The following is a 23,093-nucleotide window of genomic DNA, read 5'->3' as shown; positions in this document are numbered from 1 at the left end:
AACCAGATGTATTGTAGGTAATAGTGTGTGATGAGCCATGCTCTCATCTCCCTTGATGTCATCTACCAACACGGTGCCATTAAAAGCCACTTTTTTACTCCATTACACCTGCAATTGTTTTTAAATCTCTCACTGCCCTAGATTTCATAATTTGAATTAGATTCGTTGTTCTTTTTAAAGGGAAAGCAAACTTAAGGTTCACTTCCTCAAAAACCTGGTTGATTCAATGTTGTTTCCATGTCATTTCAACAGAAAGATTCAATGTGATGACTTTAATTTCACGTTGAACTCACGTTAGTCAACCAAAAGTAAATCAAAACTAGACGTTGAACTGACATCTGTGCTCAGTGGGTTTCCTTTGTCTCAACATGCCTTGTGATCCCTATTGTGATTTGTCATAATTCTCAACTATATTATCAAGGAAGGTGATCCCACTAACCCAATATAGCATAAATGGTACTGTGCATATAAAACGAAAAACCTTCGAGCATATGATAATTGGTCATTCGTAGTTCATCTACAAGCATGAGAATAATTGATTTGATTTAATCCACATTATTCAAACATTAAGACCTGTAAGGATTTCCGATAAATATTGAGGTTTACAGCGTTTGAGCTCCTGTCCTTTTGCTCGATTTCATAGCCATTTTGATTTCCTTGCCACGTTTTATTATTGAGTGAACCAGCTGATTGAGGTGTTTGTGTTTTTTGTCAGGGCTCTAGCCCAGGTGATGCGCCAGCCTGGTCCAGGAGAACACTCAGAGGACATTGGAGTGCATGGACAGCACTATGACAACATGCAAGCCAACAGGGTACCTGCGAACAGTCTCCGTAAGTAGGCCTCTTCCATCCAATGTCTCATGTCATAGAGAGTAGCCACTACAACAACAGTTTGACACACATTGGAAAGTACAACCAGTGGTAAGATGCATAGTGTATTATGTGAAGCTCTGCAATGCATTGGGTATGGTCATGATTGAGATACAGAGATGGTATAAACAGGATGCCATCTACTACTTCCGGCGCCGACAGAGATGGCCGCCTCACTTCGCGTTCCTAGGAAACTATGCAGTTTTTTTAACGTGTTATTTCTTACATTAGTACCCCAGGTCATCTTAGGTTTCATTACATACAGTCGAGAAGAACTACTGAATATAAGGTCAGCGTCAACTCACCATCAGTACGACCAAGAATACGATTTTCGCGATGCGGATCCTGTGTTCTGCCTTTCAACCAGGACAACGGAATGGATCCCATGCGGCGACCCAAATAAAACGACTCCGTAAAAGAGGGAAACGAGGCGGTCTTCTGGTCAGACTCCGGAGACGGGCACATCGTGCACCAGTCCCTAGCATTCTTCTCGCCAATGTCCAGTCGCTTGACAACAAGGTTGATGAAATCCGAGCAAGGGTAGCATTCCAGAGGGACATCAGAGACTGTAACGTTCTTTGCTTCACGGAAACATGGCTCACTGGAGAGACGCTATCGGAGGCGGTGCAGCCAGCAGGTTTCTCCACGCATCGCGTCGACAGAAACAAACATCTTTCTCGTAAGAAGAGGGGCGGGGGCGTATGCCTTATGGTTAACGAGACATGGTGTGATCAAAGAAAGATACAGGAACTCAAATCTTTCTGTTCACCTGATTTAGAAATCCTCACAATCAAATGTCGACTGCATTATCTACCAAGAGAATTCTCTTCGATTATAATCACAGCCGTATATATTCCCCCCCAAGCAGACACATCGATGGCTCTGAACAAACTTTATTAGACTCTTTGCAAACTGGAATCCATTTATCCGGAGGCTGCATTCATTGTAGCTGGGGATTTTAACAAGGCTAATCTGAAAACAAGACTCCCTAAATTTTATCAGCATATCGATTGCGCAACCAGGGGTGGAAAATCCTTGGATTATTGTTACTCTTCCGCAACGCAAATAAGGCCCTGCCCCGCCCTCCTTTCAGAAAAGCTGACCACGACTCCATTTTGTTGATCCCTGCCTACAGACAGAAACTAAAACAAGAAGCTCCCACGCTGAGATCTGTCCAACGCTGGTCCGACCAAGCTGATTCCACACTCCAAGACTGCTTCCATCACGTGGACTGGGATATGTTTCGTATTGCGTCAGATAACAACATTGACGAATACGCTGATTCGGTGTGCAAATTCATTAGAACGTGCGTTGAAGATGTCGTTCCCATAACAACGATTAAAACATTCCCTAACCAGAAACCGTGGATTGATGGCAGCATTCGCGTGAAACTGAAAGCGCGAACCACTGCTTTTAATCAGGGCAAGGTGACTGGTAACATGACCGAATACAAACAGTGCAGCTATTCCCTCCGCAAGGCTATCAAACAAGCTAAGCGTCAGTATAGAGACAAAGTAGAATCTCAATTCAACGGCTCAGACACAAGAGGTATGTGGCAGGGTCAACAGTCAATCATGGACTACAAGAAGAAAACCAGCCAAGTCACGGACCAGGATGTCTTGCTCCCAGGCAGACTAAATAACTTTTTTGCCCGCTTTGAGGACAATACAGTGCCACTGACACGGCCTGCAACAAAAACATGCGGACTCTCCTTCACTGCAGCCGAGGTGAGTAAGACATTTAAACGTGTTAACCCTCGCAAGGCTGCAGGCCCAGACGGCATCCCCAGCCGCGCCCTCAGAGCATGCGCAGACCAGCTGGCCGGTGTGTTTACGGACATATTCAATCAATCCCTATACCAGTCTGCTGTTCCCACATGCTTCAAGAGGGCCACCATTGTTCCTGTTCCCAAGAAAGCTAAGGTAACTGAGCTAAATGACTACCGCCCCGTAGCACTCACTTCCGTCATCATGAAGTGCTTTGAGAGACTAGTCAAGGACCATATCACCTCCACCCTACCTGACACCCTAGACCCACTCCAATTTGCTTACCACCCAAATAGGTCCACAAACGTTGCAATCTCAACCACACTGCACACTGCCCTAACCCATCTGGACAAGAGGAATACCTATGTGAGAATGCTGTTCATCGACTACAGCTCGGCATTCAACACCATAGTACCCTCCAAGCTCGTCATCAAGCTCGAGACCCTGGGTCTCGACCCCGCCCTGTGCAACTGGGTACTGGACTTCCTGACGGGCCGCCCCCAGGTGGTGAGGGTAGGCAACAACATTTCCACCCCGCTGATCCTCAACACTGGGGCCCCACAAGGGTGCGTTCTGAGCCCTCTCATGTACTCCCTGTTCACCCACGACTGCGTGGCCACGCACGCCTCCAACTCAATCATCAAGTTTGCGGACGACACAACAGTGGTAGGCTTGATTACCAACAATGACGAGACGGCCTACAGGGAAGAGGTGAGGGCCCTCGGAGTGTGGTGTCAGGAAAATAACCTCACACTCAACATCAACAAAACTAAGGAGATGATTGTGGACTTCAGGAAACAGCAGAGGGAACACCCCCCTATCCACATCAATGGAACAGTAGTGGAGAGGGTAGTAAGTTTTAAGTTCCTCGGCATACACATCACAGACAAACTGAATTGGTCCACTCACACAGACAGCATCGTGAAGAAGGCGCAGCAGCGCCTCTTCAACCTCAGGGGGCTGAAGAAATTCGGCTTGTCACCAAAAGCACTCACAAAGTTCTACAGATGCACAATCGAGAGCGTCCTGGCGGGCTGTATCACCGCCTGGTACGGCAACTGCTCCGCCCACAACCGTAAGGCTCTCCAGAGGGTAGTGAGGTCTGCACAACGCATCACCGGGGGCAAACTACCTGCCCTCCAGGACACCTACACCACCCGATGTTACAGGAAGGCCATAAAGATCATCAAGGACAACAACCACCCGAGCCACTGCCTTTTCACCCCGCTATCATCCAGAAGGCGAGGTCAGTACAGGTGCATCAAAGCTGGGACCGAGAGACTGAAAAACAGCTTCTATCTCAAGGCCATCAGACTGTTAAACAGCCACCACTAACATTGAGTGGCTGCTGCCAACACACTGTCACTGACTCAACTCCAGCCACTTTAATAATGGGAATTGATGGGAAATGATGTAAAATATATCACTAGCCACTTTAAACAATGCTACCTAATATAATGTTACATACCCTACATTATTCATCTCATATGCATACGTATATACTGTACTCTATATCATCTACTGCATCCTTATGTAATACATGTATCACTAGCCACTTTAACTATGCCACTTTATTTACATACTCATCTCATATGTATATACTGTACTCGATACCATCTACTGTATCTTGCCTATGCTGCTCTGTACCATCACTCATTCATATATCTTTATGTACATATTCTTTATCCCCTTACACTGTGTATAAGACAGTAGTTTTGGAATTGTTAGTTAGATTACTTGTTGGTTATTACTGCATTGTCGGAACTAGAAGCACAAGCATTTCGCAACACTCGCATTAACATCTGCTAACCATGTGTATGTGACAAATAAAATGTAATTTAATTTGATTTGAGAAGACTGAGGGTCTGACTGCTGTGATCAGACCATTCATGCACAATCTTTACCTCTGTACACACACACACACACACACACGCACACGCACACGCACACGCACACACACACACACACACACACACACACACACACACACACACACACACACACACACACACACACACACACACACACACACACACACACACACACACACACACACACACACACACACACACACACACACACAATGTTTCTAAACAGACACTAGCAGTAAACCTTATCACGCAAGAGAATGTTGACATTTTCATTTTCATCAATTCTATGCTGGAGTCCTATTGAAGTGCCCAACAGTCTCAGATTGGTCTTTGTGGTTGTAGTGAGGCAGCTGTGAAATTCAAAAGGCTTTCTTCGCCACCACCCTTTGCCTTCCTGGCTCGCCTGATTTAGCTGCTCCAGATACGAGAGTTGTGAAAGAAGTCCATTTTGGAGAGTCCTGTGAGCTGCTGAAGCAATTACTCACAGCCTCAATAATCATTTAACACACTGGGATAATTATCATCATCAACCGCCGCTGACTAACAGTAGTATAAGTCTTGCACTGCTCCCCATCTCTTACAACTGGCTCTTTCTTTCTAATCCCTCTCTTTTTAGTCTCTCCCAAACAGGCCGGCACACATCTATACACAGACCCGCAAGAATTCACTCGCTCGCTCACTTACTCGCTCACTCGCTCGCTCACTCACTCCCTCACTCGCTCGCTCACTCGCTCGCTCACTCGCTCGCTCACTCACATGGATGATGCAGGATGTATTATTTTATTATGCATCGCATGTCTCAGACTGCCGGTTGCAATCACACAGGCTAGGCTTTAGCAACTAATGGCAATGGACAGACTTTTTCCCCATTTGCTTGTTTGGAAGTGATTGTGACGCATGCTGTCTGTTGTTGGAGAGAAGTAAAATGACATGTTTACTTATGGCAGTGCATTTTTCCTGCTGAAAAGGAGTATCAATGTTTGACATGAAAAACAAGCTGTTTGTTTGTGTGAGACGGACAATTCCAACCCGGAGAGAATAATAATGGGAATACTAGTTTTATGTTGACGGCATAAGCATATGGCAGCAGTGTGTTTTTTTTGTTTGTTGTCAAAAACTGAAGTGGATGAGGCAGCTCTGGGTCAAGAGCCTTCACTTTGATTCTTGAGTATAGCTTCCACCGATAATTGAAGCTTGTAGCTTGTATTCGCCTGAAGATCTGGCATATTTCTCTCGCATCCCTTGGGTAGGGATTACCAAAGGGATTGGAGACCCAGTTCTGCCATCAGGTGGTCTGCATGGACACACATTGGCATTGTCTCTCCTCACAGTAAAGGGAAGGATCCATACGTTTTCACACAATAGCAATGTGGATTGGAGAGGGTAGATGAGTGGAGACGTGGGTTCTGGTTAATCTCTTCCTTTGTCAGTGGCACCTCCTCCACACACTATCTCTCTTAGTCCGTCACATCAAGCAACAAGGACCTCTTCAATCTCCACAAGGGATGTGTCATTTAGTGTGACAGAGCTTTTCAGGTGTCCTTAGAAGGCCAGGGATTGGGTGAAAGCAGTGTGTGATTCCACTAGAATTCAACACGCTGTTTTTTATTGGTTTGGTATAATGTGGGCATTATAGAATCAGAAGGAGCAGTTTGTCACTATTAAGGTGTGTCCTGTATTGGAATAGAGGTAGTGTTGTTTAGTTATGCTAACTGGAATCCTTATTCAATAAAGTGGGATGACAGCACAGGTTTCTTTGAGCAGGTATTCACACTCGTTCCCACACTGACTGTTCTCTTGTAAAAAGTCTTGCTGTTTCATGAGAAGATGTGATGGGTTATTGTATCAGTGTGAATAGCCTCACCCAGTGAGCTCCCTGTTGAAGATGTGGAGAGGCGCAGGGAGGTGTGTGAGAGGAGACACCCAGGTGTTGTGCTGTTAAAGAGCTGACCCCATCTCCATGCAGGCTGAGCGGTAATAACCCAGAGAGTGGGGTGTGTGACTGTGCTGGGAGCAGGGCCATTTCATAGAGCACTGGGACTAAACGTTACATTACTGAGGTTCTCCAGTCTGAAATGCCATTAAAGTGCTTAAAGCCGCGAGTGCTGAGACTGACTGACAGGCACATACTCTCAGTCAGCAACACAGTGTGTGATTGTTTTGAATTAGGTAACCCACTGGGTACAGCTTAGTAGACAGACATCAAGACAGGAAGTTGACAGGGCTTTTTATGGTAGCATGGTACCTCAGCCAGAATAGTAAGAAACCTCAGCCACTAGACTGGAGAGCATAATCAGGGTTGCTATAGTGGTGTAAAAAAAAAAGAAAAATGAAAAGACAATCAGAACAAGGGAAATAGTTTAATTCAAATTGATTTTCAAATTTGCCTCATACAGCATCAATAGAATCGGAATGGAATGAAACCCTTTAGGCTGAGGCGCCTGAAGAGTGTTATTCTGGTGAATGAATCTCATTATCACACATGTAAAGCAAGCACACTGCACTAGCAGAAGCTCTCACTTAGACAGGCTATTCCACTAGATGTGAATTATGCAGGGTATCTAATCTAGTGAGGCTGATGTCCATGTATGTGACACCTCATGGCATACATTGACTGCCAAAGAGGACTGTCTGTGTGTGAACTGTGTCTCGTGAGAGAGTAGCGCTCTGAAGAGGTGGCAGCACAAGTAATTAGGTTAATGTGAGGCTGCATGTGTTTGAGTAACATCTCCTCCTGGGTTTTCAATCTGATGTTATATTACACTGAACACTTGCTGCATTGAGGATTCAATTGAAAGAGCTTACTTGTGTCAATATCAAGGTATCTATTTATTAAAAATAATGTGTTTTTTCTTGATGTTTTTATCTGCATATTGTGCTTTTTTGTAATTGCAACCAACTTAGCAAGAATGGGTTGATTCAACGTTGTTTCCAAGTCATTTCAACCCCAAAACTCAAATGTGATGACATTGAATCAGCGTGGAAAACTGATTGGATATGCAAAAAGTCATCAACGTAAGGGAATTTAGTCTTTTTTTCAATTAACTTTGAACCTAAATCCAATGACAGGATGACATTTTTGGTTTATTTCACATGTAATTCAAGTTAGTCGATAACTCAACCAAATGTAAATCAAAATCAGACATTGCACTGATGTCTGTGCCCAGTGGGAAAGCTTTCTCCCATTGCAATGGCCGTAGACCCAATACATTCAGTACTCAGTACATTCAAGTAATGAGACCTTTGTCTCAAAGACCAATTTTGAAATGTTCATTAACCCTCGTCAGACCTTTAATTGATTATGAAAGAACTGTGTTATGATCAGACCATGGCTATGATTTTTTTTTAAAGCGCTTTGACATTCACAATACAAAGTCCCCTCTTTAATACAAGAAGAGTCAGTGGTTTCCAGTGCTTCAGATCGTACATGCTATACAGACCCTTCAGAAAGCCCATAATGACAAACTGAAAACATGTTTTTAGACATTTTTGTAAATGTTTTTAAAATGAAATACAGAAATATCTCATTTACATAGGTATTCACACCCCTGAGACAATACATGTTAGAATGACCTTTGGCAGCGATTACAGCTGTCAGTCTTTCTGGGTAAGTCTCTAAGAACTTTGCACACCAGGATTGTACAATATTTGCACATTATTCAGCTCTGCCGAGTTGGTTGTTGAACATGGCTAGACTGAAATGTTCAAGTCTTGCCATAGATTTTCACGCCGATTAAAGTCAAAACTGTAACTCGGCGCCTCAGGAACATTCAATGTCATATTGGTAAGTAACTCCAGTGTATATTTGGCCTTGTGTTTTAGGTTATTGTCCTGCTCAAAGGTGAATTTTTCTCCCGGTGTCTTTTGGAAAGCAGACTGAACCAGGTTTTCCTCTAGGACTTTGCCTGTGCTTAGTTCTATTCCATGTATTTTTATCCCCAAAAACTCCCTTGTCTTTACCGATTACAAGCATACTCATAACATAATGCAGCCTCCACCATGCTTGAAAATATGAAGAGTGGTACTCAGTGATGTGTTGGATTTGCCCCAAGCATAACGCTTTGTATTCAGGATTTTTGCTGTTGTAGATCAAATAGACAGGAGCAGAAAAAAGGGATTGTTGTTGAATTACACTAATTTAAGAGGCAGCATACATGATATCTGACTGAATTCAGTTCCCCACTGTGGCAAACGGACCTGATTATACACTTGCAGTTTGCTGTTACACTGTCAACTCCTATAGGATTGTATATGCCTGTATCCTTGGTAATCTCACACAATTGTGCCGACACTGATTTTTCTCTGCCCCTTTCAACTTCAGACTGAACTGATAAAAAAAATACTTTTATCTCGGGAAATTCCCCTGAGGAAAACTATACATATAGACATTTGAGGCACCCTTAAATATCATAATACTCATTCTTTGAGGGAAATACTAATAATGAATGAACATTCCTAATAGGCAGCTTAGTTCTTTGTTTTCATCACATCAACTGTAGAACACGTTTTTTCTTTGGTTAATGCTGCCACTTTCTCCTCTTACATCGAAACGCACCAAAGTAGAGTACGGAAATGTGCGGACAAGGTAGTATCTTTCAGAAAACGTCTGCCTGGTTGTCACAGGCATATATAGTGCCCTGAACATCAAGCCTACTGTACCTCAAGGTATGCCTACTCGATGCGTTTTCTCCTTCAGCTGAAATGATTATTATTCACTTTAATGAATTCAGGCGTTCTTGGTGCTGCCGTGACAGGCGAATAATGAATCATTCTTTAAAACAGAGACCCCTTTTTTTCTTCCGTGCCCCCTCCTGGAATAATGATCAGTTCATTACCAGCCAGCCGACATGTTGACAGGTAGGTGGTGGAAGTCAGGGGCTCAGGAGCAGCTAGCGATGGGATGGGAGCTTCAGCGCTGTGGCCTGTGGCTGCCTCACTGATGGGTCATAGTGCAGCTATATTAGTAAGCTACATTTAAACCTACAGCAAAATGTGATCCGAAAAAAAGATGAACATGAATCCCTCCCTATGCAGTACATTAAAACAACACACCATGTTCAACAATGTGTTTTAAAATTAAGATGTAGATTTATCAGATACCGGACTGCCGATCAGACCCCAATACCCAATGCCCTCATGTATGACCAATGACAAGGATTTATTTTAGGAATGCCTAATGGCATTTTTGAGTAGTTCAATATCATGGGGGTTACTGCAGATACCTTAGATCACTTGTTCTGAATATCCTCACACTACTCAGGATACTCTGCCTCCCTGCTGGCTGGTGATTGAGAAATTACACAGAGGGCCTGGGTGTTCTATCACATCCAATGTAATGTAATATTAATGTCCACTGAGAATGGTCACAGCTTCAAAGGGGGCTTTCTTCACTTACTCTTTAAAGAGGGTTCTTTGGTCATATTTTCTTTGTTGGCTAGTGTTGGCAAGCCCCTCTTAAGTGGTAAGTGCTTAAGTTGACTCCCAGCTAAATGATGAATATCATAGTATCCACAATCTATAATACCATAGGAAACACCTCCCTCTGAAAAATATATTGCTGTTTTTGACCATAAAATGCTTGTCATAGTGGTTGTGAAAATTACTGTTCTTCCATTACTCTTTTGTAATTATTACTAGGTCAGCAAAGACAGAGGTAGTTCATGTCAGCAGACGACCAGACGTTTCATGTAACAAATGGATGCTTTGGGGGAAAGAAATGGTCATTGTCAGAAGAGAAACCCAAACAATCACAACCATGCATCTTACAATCTCAAAACCACCAGACTTTATTAGTCCTGGAGACCATGAGTTCAGGAGCAGCACTTTGAGTTCAGAAGCAGCATAGTAATACCCAGTCAACCTTCAGTCATTGTAGTACAGTAGCATTACATCTCTACTGGGTCTGGTAGTTCTCTCTTTGTAGATAATGCCTCAGTTGTACAACAACATACCTCCCATGTTATTTCAATTTTCATGGCAGGTTGGCATCTGGTTGTGCTCTGTTTTCGCCCACAGGAAAATCTATCACCGTCACTGTCGTTTTGATGTATTTGAGGACATCAAGGTCCTTTCATATACGCGGGCACTCGCACACGCACACACACACGCACGCACGCACGCACGCACGCACACACACACACACACACACACACACACACACACACACACACACACACACACACACACACACACACACACACACACACACACACACACACACACACACACACACACACACACACACACACACACACACACACACACACACACACACACAGACTATATTGTTACGAGATAAAAAAGACACAAGTATCTAATTTTGTGAACTGGAGATGAGAGGTAAATAATTGCACCGGCAGGAACAGCAGCACTAGCTATGTGACTGAGCCCTCTTCAGTTGGTTGGTAAGCGTTCAGGAGATTAATCCCCTTCTTCGGCTGCAGTAGTATGTGAGATTCGGGAAAACAGGGCAGCACAGATGGATTTTTAACATTAGATCAACTAGCTACAACGGACAGATAGTACAATAGAACAACTAAGCCTGTTAGCATACAAAGTGTCCTTTCTCCCAATCAACAGAAAAAGCCTTCAGAAACACATGACACAATCCTGTACCCTGTATACAGAAAATAGTCTGCTATATCCCTGAGATTATAGCCTTGAGAATACATTGTCGGGAAACAACGCTTTGTGCTTCCTTCCCATATGTGTTGAGGACTGCTGTTGTTTTGACTGCACAACAGCTCCACTAAAATGGTTATTTTCTCCCCAGAGTTTTGCTTCTGTCTCTTTGACTCACTTCTGGGCAGGGGGTAGAGTGGTGTGTCTATAGGGCACAGTCCTGCGCCTGTTCCCCTCCTCGTCCCCTAGTCATGTCTGGCACTGTCAAGTGTACCCATGCCTGGGCTGCCTCCCTAGGATGGATACTGCCTCTATGGCAGGGGTTGTTGGTGCCTAGTTGGCACTGAGTGAAATGGTCCAGAGAGAGTTCTCACATGTGTCAGCGTCACAGATGACACAATCCTCTCAGACAGACAGGGCTTTGTTCTAGTTCCCTCTCCTCTAGTTCCCTCTCCTCTAGTTGCCTATCCTCTGGGTGGGTGGCTGGCTGGCTGGCGGCTAGGCTACACTCCACTTCTGTCCTGTGTGCTGCTGGGGCCATCTTGGCCACACGCACTGTCCTGTCCCTCTCCTCTAGGCCTGCCTGTGTGAGCAAGGGGCACCTGTGGCCACTTGGCCTCTTTTCTCTCTAGGCAGCCAGCCGAAGAGAAGAAAGTTCTCCCTTGCTGCCAACACACACGGCCGGACGGTCTGGCAGGCCCTTTCCCCACAAGACAGTGTCACAGGAAACTGTATTTAAATGGATTACTACTACCTACAATGAATGGAAAACGGTTACAAATCAACACCTTTCTTTCCAGTTACATGCCTGTTTTTTTAACAGGGCATTTTGTATCTCTTTCCTTTTATATCTGCCTTGCTGAATGGTTTTAGACAAAAGAATGCTGTGATCATTTTGAGACACTTTAGTTAAGCTTCCGCCTAAGGGCCAAACCTTTAAAAGTACTGGTGCTGCATACTAATACTGTAGTTCTATATCTTTGTTGGTACCTGACATGAATGATAACACCTTGTCAAGCTCGCAGGCTGAGAAGAGAAGCTTGATACAACAAGGTTGAAAAGTGAGATGAGGGTTTACTCCCACTAATGGAATACAAATTAAGTTCTCTCTCGTCTAAATTAATGATTTAATGTACCATAAGTAGCACTGGGCAATATGCAAGCACTTGGATGAGTAGATAGTGATTAGCTTTTGCATTGCTGTGGGCATATTATTTATTGTGTAGAAGTCACATTTGTGTCTGCACTATAGACGAATGAAACACACACTTCCGTGCACAGACAACTTTGACCCAGCTGGTGGCATGGAGAGTACCATTATCACAAATAGTGCACACAAACCCACCATCATGTAGGGTTTTAAGTAGTTCACCCAGACCACAGCACACACATCCTAATGCACAAAATAGTGAATATGTTGTATCTATATTTAATGTACCTTTTGCAAAACGTTATTCTGTGCTTTTATTTTTACCTAACTGTTTACTGAATTATCCATTCATAAAGCACACACAATGGTGCCACTGTAATGAACACGTTTGACAAAATAACTGTGTTGTCCATCCAATATACTCTTAGCATAGGGGAACGTCAATTTCATTCAGTAATACAACAAGACAAAGCTTATACATTAGATTTACTTAGTGCCTGAATATAAATTCATTAAATGTTAATTTCATGCCGGCTTTTTATGTGAGTGCAGCAGAGCCTGTTCTCCCTCAGCAGATAAATCATGGGATTATGAACTGTTACTCATGTGGGTGTTGCCAACTGGTTAATGTATGAACTATGGAGACAGGCCATTGTAAGTTGGAGTTTCCATTACTTAGTTGGTCAAACTTGCCTCTGGAGAGAAACCTGTTCACATAGTTTGCCAATCAAGCCATAAACATCAACATTTACAAAGTGAAGTGTCGCCCTCAATAACACTCCCGAGTCTGGAAGCGTCGGCTACATTTCAGATGGTGAGCTGATGAATGCGTATGAATTTAAGGTAATGGAAGCAGGTAGAGCACAGAGAAGGAGTGAACAATGCTCCGAGAGAGGAGAAGAGAGGAGGCGGTATTGATTCTTCTGCTGCTTTACCTCACAGTGAGCTCCACCTGTCAGATTGGATTACACAGACAATGGCTTTCCTCAGTCTGTAGGAATTCAGATACTGTTTTTATGCCATCATCTGCACCCAGATCAGTTATGTTCCATCCCTGCATATGCCTATTTTATGTCAATTACAACGGAGGAAATTCAACCTATAAAATGACCCGTCAAGTCATATTTTACCCTGGTGAGTCAAAGGTTTTTCTCATCAATCTTCAAGGCCTGGCTATTAATCTCTCAGCTTGTCCAACCTTTGAGTATAAAGAAGAAAAGCCAAGGGGCTAGACACACATTTACATGGAATATAGACTTCTTCCATCAGGACAAATAAGAGTGACTGACTGACTTTCTTCTTGCACACTGTCTAATACCCTGTAAATCCGTCTAGCAGAGGTAGGTCTCTGCGAGAGGCTCAGTGTTAAATGTCACACTGACTATTCTAGACAAATTCATTTGTGAAAATCAACAGCAAATACTGACAAACTGTGCAAAGCATTGAACTCACATTCCTTGCAGTAGGTATATTGGAAGTATTCATATTATTTTTGTGTACATGCTTATTGAATCTGAAATGTTGCAATGCCAAATCATCTGATGAAACTACAAGCGTGCATCGAATATGATGAAGTATTGCTCATAAATTATACAGTACATGTTATTGGAGGTCTTAGGACTGATCCTTCTGCAGACTTTCACTCCCCAATTGGAAATAACCTGTGAACGAGAGTGCCCTTCCCATTGTAGCATCCAGCGCCCAAAATAAACTCTTGCATTTTTTATGAGTTCTTGGAAGGTATCTGTGTCTGTAGTGTTGATTCACTTCTCCAGCAACAACCTTTGAGTCTTTAACCTTACAAAAGTTGTCACAAATGGACCCCTTTTAACCAGTGGCAGACAGTTGGAAAGTGAATTGAAGTGGGACTCCAGTAATTTAGAAGGAATCGTGTGTAAAGAGGACCAATGTCTGGCAGATGAAATGGGATTTTATCCATTGTACACAGACAATGGAGGGACGGATGCATTATTCCTTAAATTAGCAGCTCAATGCCAAAGTAACAGCTTGTACTTCAGATTTCCACATTTCCAGAGGTGGGGTAATTTCAGAGAACAATGATTCTTGAAAATGACTCATTGTTTTCACCTAGTCACAGAGCCATACCTGACCTGCTATTAGCAGGTGTAGTAAAAGAGTTGTAAAAGCTTCCCTGTATGTCTTTCAATGAGACAACACAGATCATTTCATGATCCTTTACAAAGTAATTAGCACAGCATGGAAACATCTATTTGACCGGTGGGAAATGAGCTTCTAATTAGCCTATTTCACTATTATTATGTTTTTTATTATCATGGAGAGGCTGCACCTGTCATGTTTGTCATTTATTATCATGTCTTGTCCCTGTGCTCCCCATTCTATTCGTTTCCCTCTGCTGGTCTTATTTGGTTCTTTCCCTCTTTCTATCCCTCTCTCTCCCCCTCCCTCTCTCACTCTCTCGCTCTCTCTTCTCTCTATCGTTCCGTTCCTGCTCCCAGCTGTTCCTATTCCCCTAATCATCATTTAGTCTTCCCACACCTGTTCCCGATCCTTTCCCCTGATTAGAGTCCCTATTTATTCCTTTGTGTTCCGTTCCTGTCCCGTCGGTTCCTTGTTTAGTATTCACCATGCTGTGATTGTGTTTCGCCCTGTCCTGTCGTGTTTTTTGCCTTCATCAGATGCTGCGTGTGAGCAGGTGTCTCTGTCTACTACGGCCTGCGCCTACCCGAAGCGACCTGCAGTCTGTGGCCGCTTCTCTTGTTATTCCCTCTACAGACTAGAGGATTTCTGTTATTCCCTGTTTGGACTTGAATAAACTCTGTTTCTGTTAAGTCGCTTTTGGGTCCTCTATCACCTGCATGACAGAAGGAACCGACCAAGGAATGGACCCAGCGACTTCAGACGCTCGTTACACTGCCGTCGAGATCCAAGGAGCCATGCTCGGCAGACACGAGCAGGAATTGTCTGCTGCTCGCCATGCCGTGGAGAACCTGGCCGCTCAGGTTTCCGACCTCTCTGGACAGTTCCAGAGTCTACGTCTCGTGCCACCTGTTACTTCCTGGCCTGCCGAGCCTCCAGAACCTAGGGTTAATAACCCACCTTGCTACTCCGGGCAGCCCACTGAGTGCCGCTCCTTTCTCACGCAGTGTGAGATTGGGTTCTCTCTCCAACCCAACACATACTCTAGAGAGAGAGCTCGGGTTGCTTACGTCATTTCACTCCTTACTGGCCGGGCTCGAGAATGGGGCACAGCTATCTGGGAGGCAAGGGCTGATTGCTCTAACAAGTTCCAGAACTTTAAAGAGGAGATGATTCGGGTTTTTGACCGTTCAGTTTTTGGTAGGGAGGCTTCTAGGGCCCTGGCTTCCTTATGCCAAGGTGAACGGTCCATAACGGATTATTCTATTGAGTTTCGCACTCTTGCTGCCTCTAGTGAGTGGAACGAGCCGGCGCTGCTCGCTCGTTTTCTGGAGGGACTCCACGCAGTGGTTAAGGATGAGATTCTCTCCCGGGAGGTTCCATCAGATGTGGACTCTTTGATTGCTCTCGCCATCCGCATAGAACGACGGGTAGATCTTCGTCACCGGGCTCGTGGAAGAGAGCTCGCATTAACGGTGTTTCCCTGCTCCGCATCGCAACCATCTCCCTCCTCTGGCTTTGAGACTGAGCCCATGCAGCTGGGAGGGATTCGCATCTCGACTAAGGAGAGGGAACGGAGGATCACCAACCGCCTGTGCCTCTATTGCGGAGTTGCTGGACATTTTGTTAATTCATGTCCAGTAAGAGGCCAGAGCCCATCAGTAAGCGGAGGGCTACTGGTGAGCGCTACTACTCAGGTCCCTTCATCTAGATCTTGTACTACTATGTCGGTCCATCTACGCTGGACCGGTTCGGGTGCTACATGCAGTGCCTTGATTGACTCTGGGGCTGAGGGTTGTTTCATGGACGAAGCATGGGTTCGGAAACATAACATTCCTTTCAGACCGTTAGACAAGCCTACGCCCATGTTTGCCTTAGATGGTAGTCATCTTCCCAGTATCAAATTTGAGACACTACCTTTAACTCTCACAGTATCTGGTAACCACAGTGAGACTATTTCTTTTTTGATTTTCCGTTCACCGTTTACACCTGTTGTTTTGGGTCATCCCTGGCTAGTATGTCATAATCCTTCTATTAATTGGTCTAGTAATTCTATCCTATCCTGGAACGTTTCTTGTCATGTGAAGTGTTTAATGTCTGCCATCCCTCCCGTTTCTTCTGTCCCTACTTCTCAGGAGGAACCTGGCGATTTGACAGGAGTGCCGGAGGAATATCATGATCTGCGCACGGTCTTCAGTCGGTCCCGAGCCAACTCCCTTCCTCCTCACCGGTCGTATGATTGTAGTATTGATCTCCTTCCGGGGACCACTCCTCCTCGAGGTAGACTATACTCTCTGTCGGCTCCCGAACGTAAGGCTCTCGAGGATTATTTGTCTGTGTCTCTTGACGCCGGTACCATAGTGCCTTCTTCTTCTCCGGCCGGGCGGGGTTCTTTTTGTTAAGAAGAAGGACGGTACTCTGCGCCCCTGCGTGGATTATCGAGGGCTGAATGACATAACGGTTAAGAATCGTTATCCGCTTCCCCTTATGTCATCAGCCTTCGAGATTCTGCAGGGAGCCAGGTGCTTTACTAAGTTGGACCTTCGTAACGCTTACCATCTCGTGCGCATCAGAGAGGGGGACGAGTGGAAACGGCGTTTAACACTCCGTTAGGGCATTTTGAGTACCGGGTTCTGCCGTTCGGTCTCGCCAATGCGCCAGCTGTTTTTCAGGCATTAGTTAATGATGTTCTGAGAGACATGCTGAACATCTTTGTTTTTGTCTATCTTGACGATATCCTGATTTTTTCTCCGTCACTCGAGATTCATGTTCAGCACGTTCGACGTGTTCTACAGCGCCTTTTAGAGAATTGTCTCTACGTAAAGGCTGAGAAGTGCTCTTTTCATGTCTCCTCCGTTACTTTTCTCGGTTCCGTTATTTCCGCTGAAGGCATTCAGATGGATTCCGCTAAGGTCCAAGCTGTCAGTGATTGGCCCGTTCCAAGGTCACGTGTCGAGTTGCAGCGCTTTTTAGGTTTCGCTAATTTCTATCGGCGTTTCATTCGTAATTTCGGTCAAGTTGCTGCCCCTCTCACAGCTCTTACTTCTGTCAAGACGTGTTTTAAGTGGTCCGGTTCCGCCCAGGGAGCTTTTGATCTTCTTAAAGAACGTTTTACGTCCGCTCCTATCCTCGTTACTCCTGACGTCACTAGACAATTCATTGTCGAGGTTGACGCTTCAGAGGTAGGCGTGGGAGCCATTCTATCCCAGCGCTTCCAGTCTGACGATAAGGTTCATCCTTGCGCTTATTTTTCTCATCGCCTGTCGCCATCTGAGCGCAACTATGATGTGGGTAACCGTGAACTGCTCGCCATCCGCTTAGCCCTAGGCGAATGGCGACAGTGGTTGGAGGGGGCGACCGTTCCTTTTGTCGTTTGGACAGACCATAAGAACCTTGAGTACATCCGTTCTGCCAAACGACTTAATGCCCGTCAAGCTCGTTGGGCGTTGTTTTTCGCTCGTTTCGAGTTTGTGATTTCTTACCGTCCGGGTAGCAAGAACACCAAGCCTGATGCCTTATCCCGTCTGTTTAGTTCTTCTGTGGCTTCTACTGATCCCGAGGGGATTCTTCCTTATGGGCGTGTTGTCGGGTTAACAGTCTGGGGAATTGAAAGACAGGTTAAGCAAGCACTCACGCACACTGCGTCGCCGCGCGCTTGTCCTAGTAACCTCCTTTTCGTTCCTGTTTCCACTCGTCTGGCTGTTCTTCAGTGGGCTCACTCTGCCAAGTTAGCTGGTCATCCCGGTGTTCGAGGCACTCTTGCGTCTATTCGCCAGCGCTTTTGGTGGCCGACTCAGGAGCGTGACACGCGCCGTTTCGTGGCTGCTTGTTCGGACTGCGCGCAGACTAAGTCGGGTAACTCTCCTCCTGCCGGTCGTCTCAGACCGCTCCCCATTCCTTCTCGACCATGGTCTCACATCGCCTTAGACTTCATTACCGGTCTGCCTTTGTCTGCGGGGAAGACTGTGATTCTTACGGTTGTCGATAGGTTCTCTAAGGCGGCACATTTCATTCCCCTCGCTAAACTTCCTTCCGCTAAGGAGACGGCACAAATCATTATTGAGAATGTATTCAGAATTCATGGCCTTCCGTTAGACGCCGTTTCAGACAGAGGCCCGCAATTCACGTCACAGTTTTGGAGGGAGTTCTGTCGTTTGATTGGTGCGTCCGTCAGTCTCTCTTCCGGGTTTCATCCCCAGTCTAACGGTCAAGCAGAGAGGGCCAATCAGACGATTGGTCGCATACTACGCAGCCTTTCTTTCAGAAACCCTGCGTCTTGGGCAGAACAGCTCCCCTGGGCAGAATACGCTCACAATTCGCTTCCTTCGTCTGCTACCGGGTTATCTCCGTTTCAGAGTAGTCTGGGTTACCAGCCTCCTCTGTTCTCATCCCAGCTTGCCGAGTCCAGCGTTCCCTCCGCTCAAGCGTTTGTCCAACGTTGTGAGCGCACCTGGAGGAGGGTGAGGTCTGCACTTTGCCGTTACAGGGCACAGACGGTGAGAGCCGCCAATAAACGCAGGATTAAGAGTCCAAGGTATTGTTGCGGCCAGAGAGTGTGGCTTTCCACTCGCAACCTTCCTCTTACGACAGCTTCTCGTAAGTTGACTCCGCGGTTCATTGGTCCGTTCCGTGTCTCCCAGGTCGTCAATCCTGTCGCTGTGCGACTGCTTCTTCCGCGACATCTTCGTCGCGTCCATCCTGTCTTCCATGTCTCCTGTGTTAAGCCCTTTCTTCGCACCCCCGTTCGTCTTCCCTCCCCCTCCCGTCCTTGTCGAGAGCGCACCTATTTACAAGGTACATAAGATCATGGACATGCGTTCTCGGGGACGGGGTCACCAATACTTAGTGGATTGGGAGGGTTACGGTCCTGAGGAGAGGAGTTGGGTTCCGTCTCGGGACGTGCTGGACCGTTCACTCATCGATGATTTCCTCCGTTGCCGCCAGGATTCCTCCTCGAGTGCGCCAGGAGGCGCTCGGTGAGTGGGGGTACTGTCATGTTTGTCATTTATTATCATGTCTTGTCCCTGTGCTCCCCATTCTATTCGTTTCCCTCTGCTGGTCTTATTTGGTTCTTTCCCTCTTTCTATCCCTCTCTCTCCCCTCCCTCTCTCACTCTCTCGCTCTCTCTTCTCTCTATCGTTCCGTTCCTGCTCCCAGCTGTTCCTATTCCCCTAATCATCATTTAGTCTTCCCACACCTGTTCCCGATCCTTTCCCCTGATTAGAGTCCCTATTTATTCCTTTGTGTTCCGTTCCTGTCCCGTCGGTTCCTTGTTTAGTATTCACCATGCTGTGATTGTGTTTCGCCCTGTCCTGTCGTGTTTTTTGCCTTCATCAGATGCTGCGTGTGAGCAGGTGTCTCTGTCTACTACGGCCTGCGCCTACCCGAAGCGACCTGCAGTCTGTGGCCGCTTCTCTTGTTATTCCCCTCTACAGACTAGAGGATTTCTGTTATTCCCTGTTTGGACTTGAATAAACTCTGTTTCTGTTAAGTCGCTTTTGGGTCCTCTATCACCTGCATGACAGCACCATGGCATAGTGGACTCTAAAAGTTGATACTTGTTAAAAAAAGTAATAATGTTAAACTTGTACCATCTCTTATTTTTCAGTGGCAGAAGGGAGCACATTCGTCCCTTTGAAGTGGTGCTGACAGTTGTTTCATGTGTGGTTCACGCCTCCTGTCCCTGACCTTATCCTCCCACTTTTTAACTCTTGCTACACAATCCTCTTTCATATTAATTGGACTCGCTAAGGAAAATAAACACCTTCCCTATTCTTCATTCAAAAGCATCTTCTCCTCTCTTTAAAGTACATTGTTCTGTGCAATGGTCTCTTCCTCTTTAAACCCTTGTCTTTTTCCACAGAAAACACTGGAACGTTTCAACAATCATCATTCATTCATGCTGGGGTCCCTCCAGACCTCTGTTGAAAGCTCTACTCCCCTGTTGTTCCGAACCATCTCCTATTGGAGCGTATCTATTGGGACCACTGTGCAGCCGGGGGAATATGTTTCCAGGGGGCAGTGCAGTATTTCATAAGAATTTCCAAAGTTTCTGATTACCATAGTCATTAGCCCTCATGGAACCTTTGGTTACAAATCTGGTGGGCAAGTTGCTTTTCCCGTTCTTCACATTTATTCCCCTGTGGATAAGCATGAAATAAACATAGAGGATCAATTTCATCATTTATTTTTATGAAAACAAAAGTTGATTTTGAACTGCAATTTTATTTTGCAGTTGGTGCTGTTTTTTCTGGGGATACGTTGATTTCATGCCGTCCATTCCTACATTTTGGTTCGGAACTTCTGAAAGATCATGCAACTTTTCTGATTGTGAAACATATTTTTCTTTCCTCTCCAACCAAAATGGATTAATGCACCTGCTGTTTGGCTACAGCTCTCTTGGCCCGGCTGTCAGACTAGTCCGACTAGACATCTTTGCTTACATCGCTGCTGCCTTCGGCCTTTCGGACCTGTAGATCCAGCGATGATTGTGTTCATCATCTGGAGAAGAGAAACCTTCCAGTGGCTGCTGCTGAGTCATGAGCCAGGAAGCATGCGTAACTAAAGCTGGCATATTCATTAAGTAACTGTCTGGGAAAAATAGACTAGAATCCAATCAAATCGCCTGCCAGCCGGGAAGAAGAGGAGAACAAAAGCTCTGCTGACATTTCAGCGATAGCTGACATCTCTTCCCTGACGAATGGTCATTGCTACCAAGACCCGGTTTCAAATCAGAACATCTATTTCAGTCCACTTGGCATCAGTCTGTTCCCAGACAGAACCAGTTTTGCCTAGATTTGATTTGATCCATTTCTTTCACGGCTCATTGTCCGCTGTCCAAAGCAGATGATAGCGTTCAGCTAAATGTGTAAATGCAAATGTATTTAGTATATGAGTTGTGGAGCTAATTAGAATGGAATATTGTGCACTAGTTGCAGCACTGGCACAAACAGGGTTCCACGTCCACTGACCTCCTTGTCGACTAACTAACATGAAACCGAGCAAAAGAGGCTCTTTGCTTTTCACACGGTGGTGTGTGAGCCTGATTAGATGTTGCATGGCAACAATAAAATGAGGTATTATAATGCAACAGATCTTCCAGATAAGACATTTCTATTTGATTTAACCTGTATTTTATCATCACAATCATTACAAACATTGACGTTGACTGCTCGGCGATCGTCATGTCTGTATTCTCCTCTCATACCATCAGTGCAGCAGAGAGATGCATGTGTACAGTAGCATACGGTTAAATCAAGATGCGAATCCTATAATGCGAGCTGCTTGGTAAGATTTGGGGCAAAAGTAATGGGGATTGTATGTCCTTTTCACCTTTTTTTCCTCCCAATCTACCGAAGTGTAAACTTGCCAGAGAAATCTGCTCTCAGAACATGTTGACCTGTTGACTTGCAAACGAGTCGTTAAGTTGTTAATTGGCCTCAGTGTGCCTCCGCAAATATGCCATTCATCACGGCCAGTTATTATGTATGACATACCAGTTGACAGCCTGTTTTGATCACCACGATTGGGGAAGCAAAGGAGGGTGGTCACACTGCAGATATGATTGAATTCTGGCCATAATTATTGTAATTAAGTATGATATGTGATACTACTATACAGCATTTATCACAGGTACGACTGACTGCATGTTGTTATTGTGGAACCTAGAGCATTGATACTAATTGAGCACTGCGCCTGCGCATGAACACGCGGTGCTCGAACTTGAGTTTGAACGAGAAAGTCGTGTCAACGTTATCTCTGTTTCGAGTATCATTTATTACGGTTTGTGTCGTAGTAAGAACACAACAACTATATATATAAAAAAAAAAGCATTCACACTGGAGTAAATGTTGCCAGTTCCTCTACTACTGAACGTTCATATCTGTGAGATGAGTAATGAACTGGAGGTTCTCATCTCTATTTTCTAAAGCAGACGTTTATAGTTCTTCCTTTATCTCAGTCTCAAAAAGGTACAGCCAAGGTAACTCCTTTTCATGTACTCTTTTAAATGAATACTTGTTCACCATAAATAATATCTGAATGACCTGTGTCTTTTGATTAATCATAATAATAACAAACAGTTACTTAATATTGCTTGTATATTACTGTTACGAATCCCTTTTGGCCCGACAGTCTAGGGGGGTGGTGATGAAGAGACCCGTAACGTAACTCATGCAAATTATAATAGTCAAAAAGTAAGAGTGAGAACCAAATAACCACAGACAATTAAATTACCGTCAAACACTCGTGGTTTATTGTAAAACACACGGTAAATGGGGGGAGCAGGGAAAGGGGCTGAGCTGGACCCAAGGAAGGAAATAATAAGTATCCAAAAACACCCCTAAGCTACTTCACCAACAGCTAACTAACTAACCAAAAATACAGTGGGTGGTCCGCCCAGTTCTAACTAGTGTTTTTATACAAAGTATTCCTACGGGTAGTGTATGCCCATGTATGTCTTGGTTCCCCCTTTTCCCACCATCAAACACCATAACAAAAACAATCATCACAGGTGGGGACAAGGTGATATGGAGGTGCTCAAACAAACAAGACAACTACCGAGAGATTGTATGACATAGAGAGATTGACAGAGAGATTGAGCTCTAGAGGAAACATGGGGCAGGGTTTTTAAACCAAGGGAAAGGAGATGTGATAGGGTAATGGCAATAGGAGGTGTGTCTTCTGATTGATGATTGA

At 44.9% G+C, this 23,093-nt stretch overlaps 1 protein-coding gene across 1 annotated transcript in view; it reads left to right on the top strand.

Annotated features, from left to right (window-relative positions):
• The window catches only part of shisa9b (shisa family member 9b), a 37,407-nt gene that overhangs the window by 1,917 nt on the left and 12,397 nt on the right, over positions 1-23,093 (top strand). The window contains exon 2 of the mRNA XM_046331568.1: positions 716-831. Coding sequence (XP_046187524.1) covers positions 716-831 — 116 coding nt within the window. The remainder of the gene's footprint in view (positions 1-715; positions 832-23,093) is intronic.

Source organism: Oncorhynchus gorbuscha, linkage group LG26 (genome assembly GCF_021184085.1).
Source record: "Oncorhynchus gorbuscha isolate QuinsamMale2020 ecotype Even-year linkage group LG26, OgorEven_v1.0, whole genome shotgun sequence".
In the NCBI taxonomy this organism is placed as follows: domain Eukaryota; kingdom Metazoa; phylum Chordata; class Actinopteri; order Salmoniformes; family Salmonidae; genus Oncorhynchus; species Oncorhynchus gorbuscha.
Note: the sequence above shows the minus strand (reverse complement) of the source record. Positions and strands in the feature narration are given on the sequence as shown.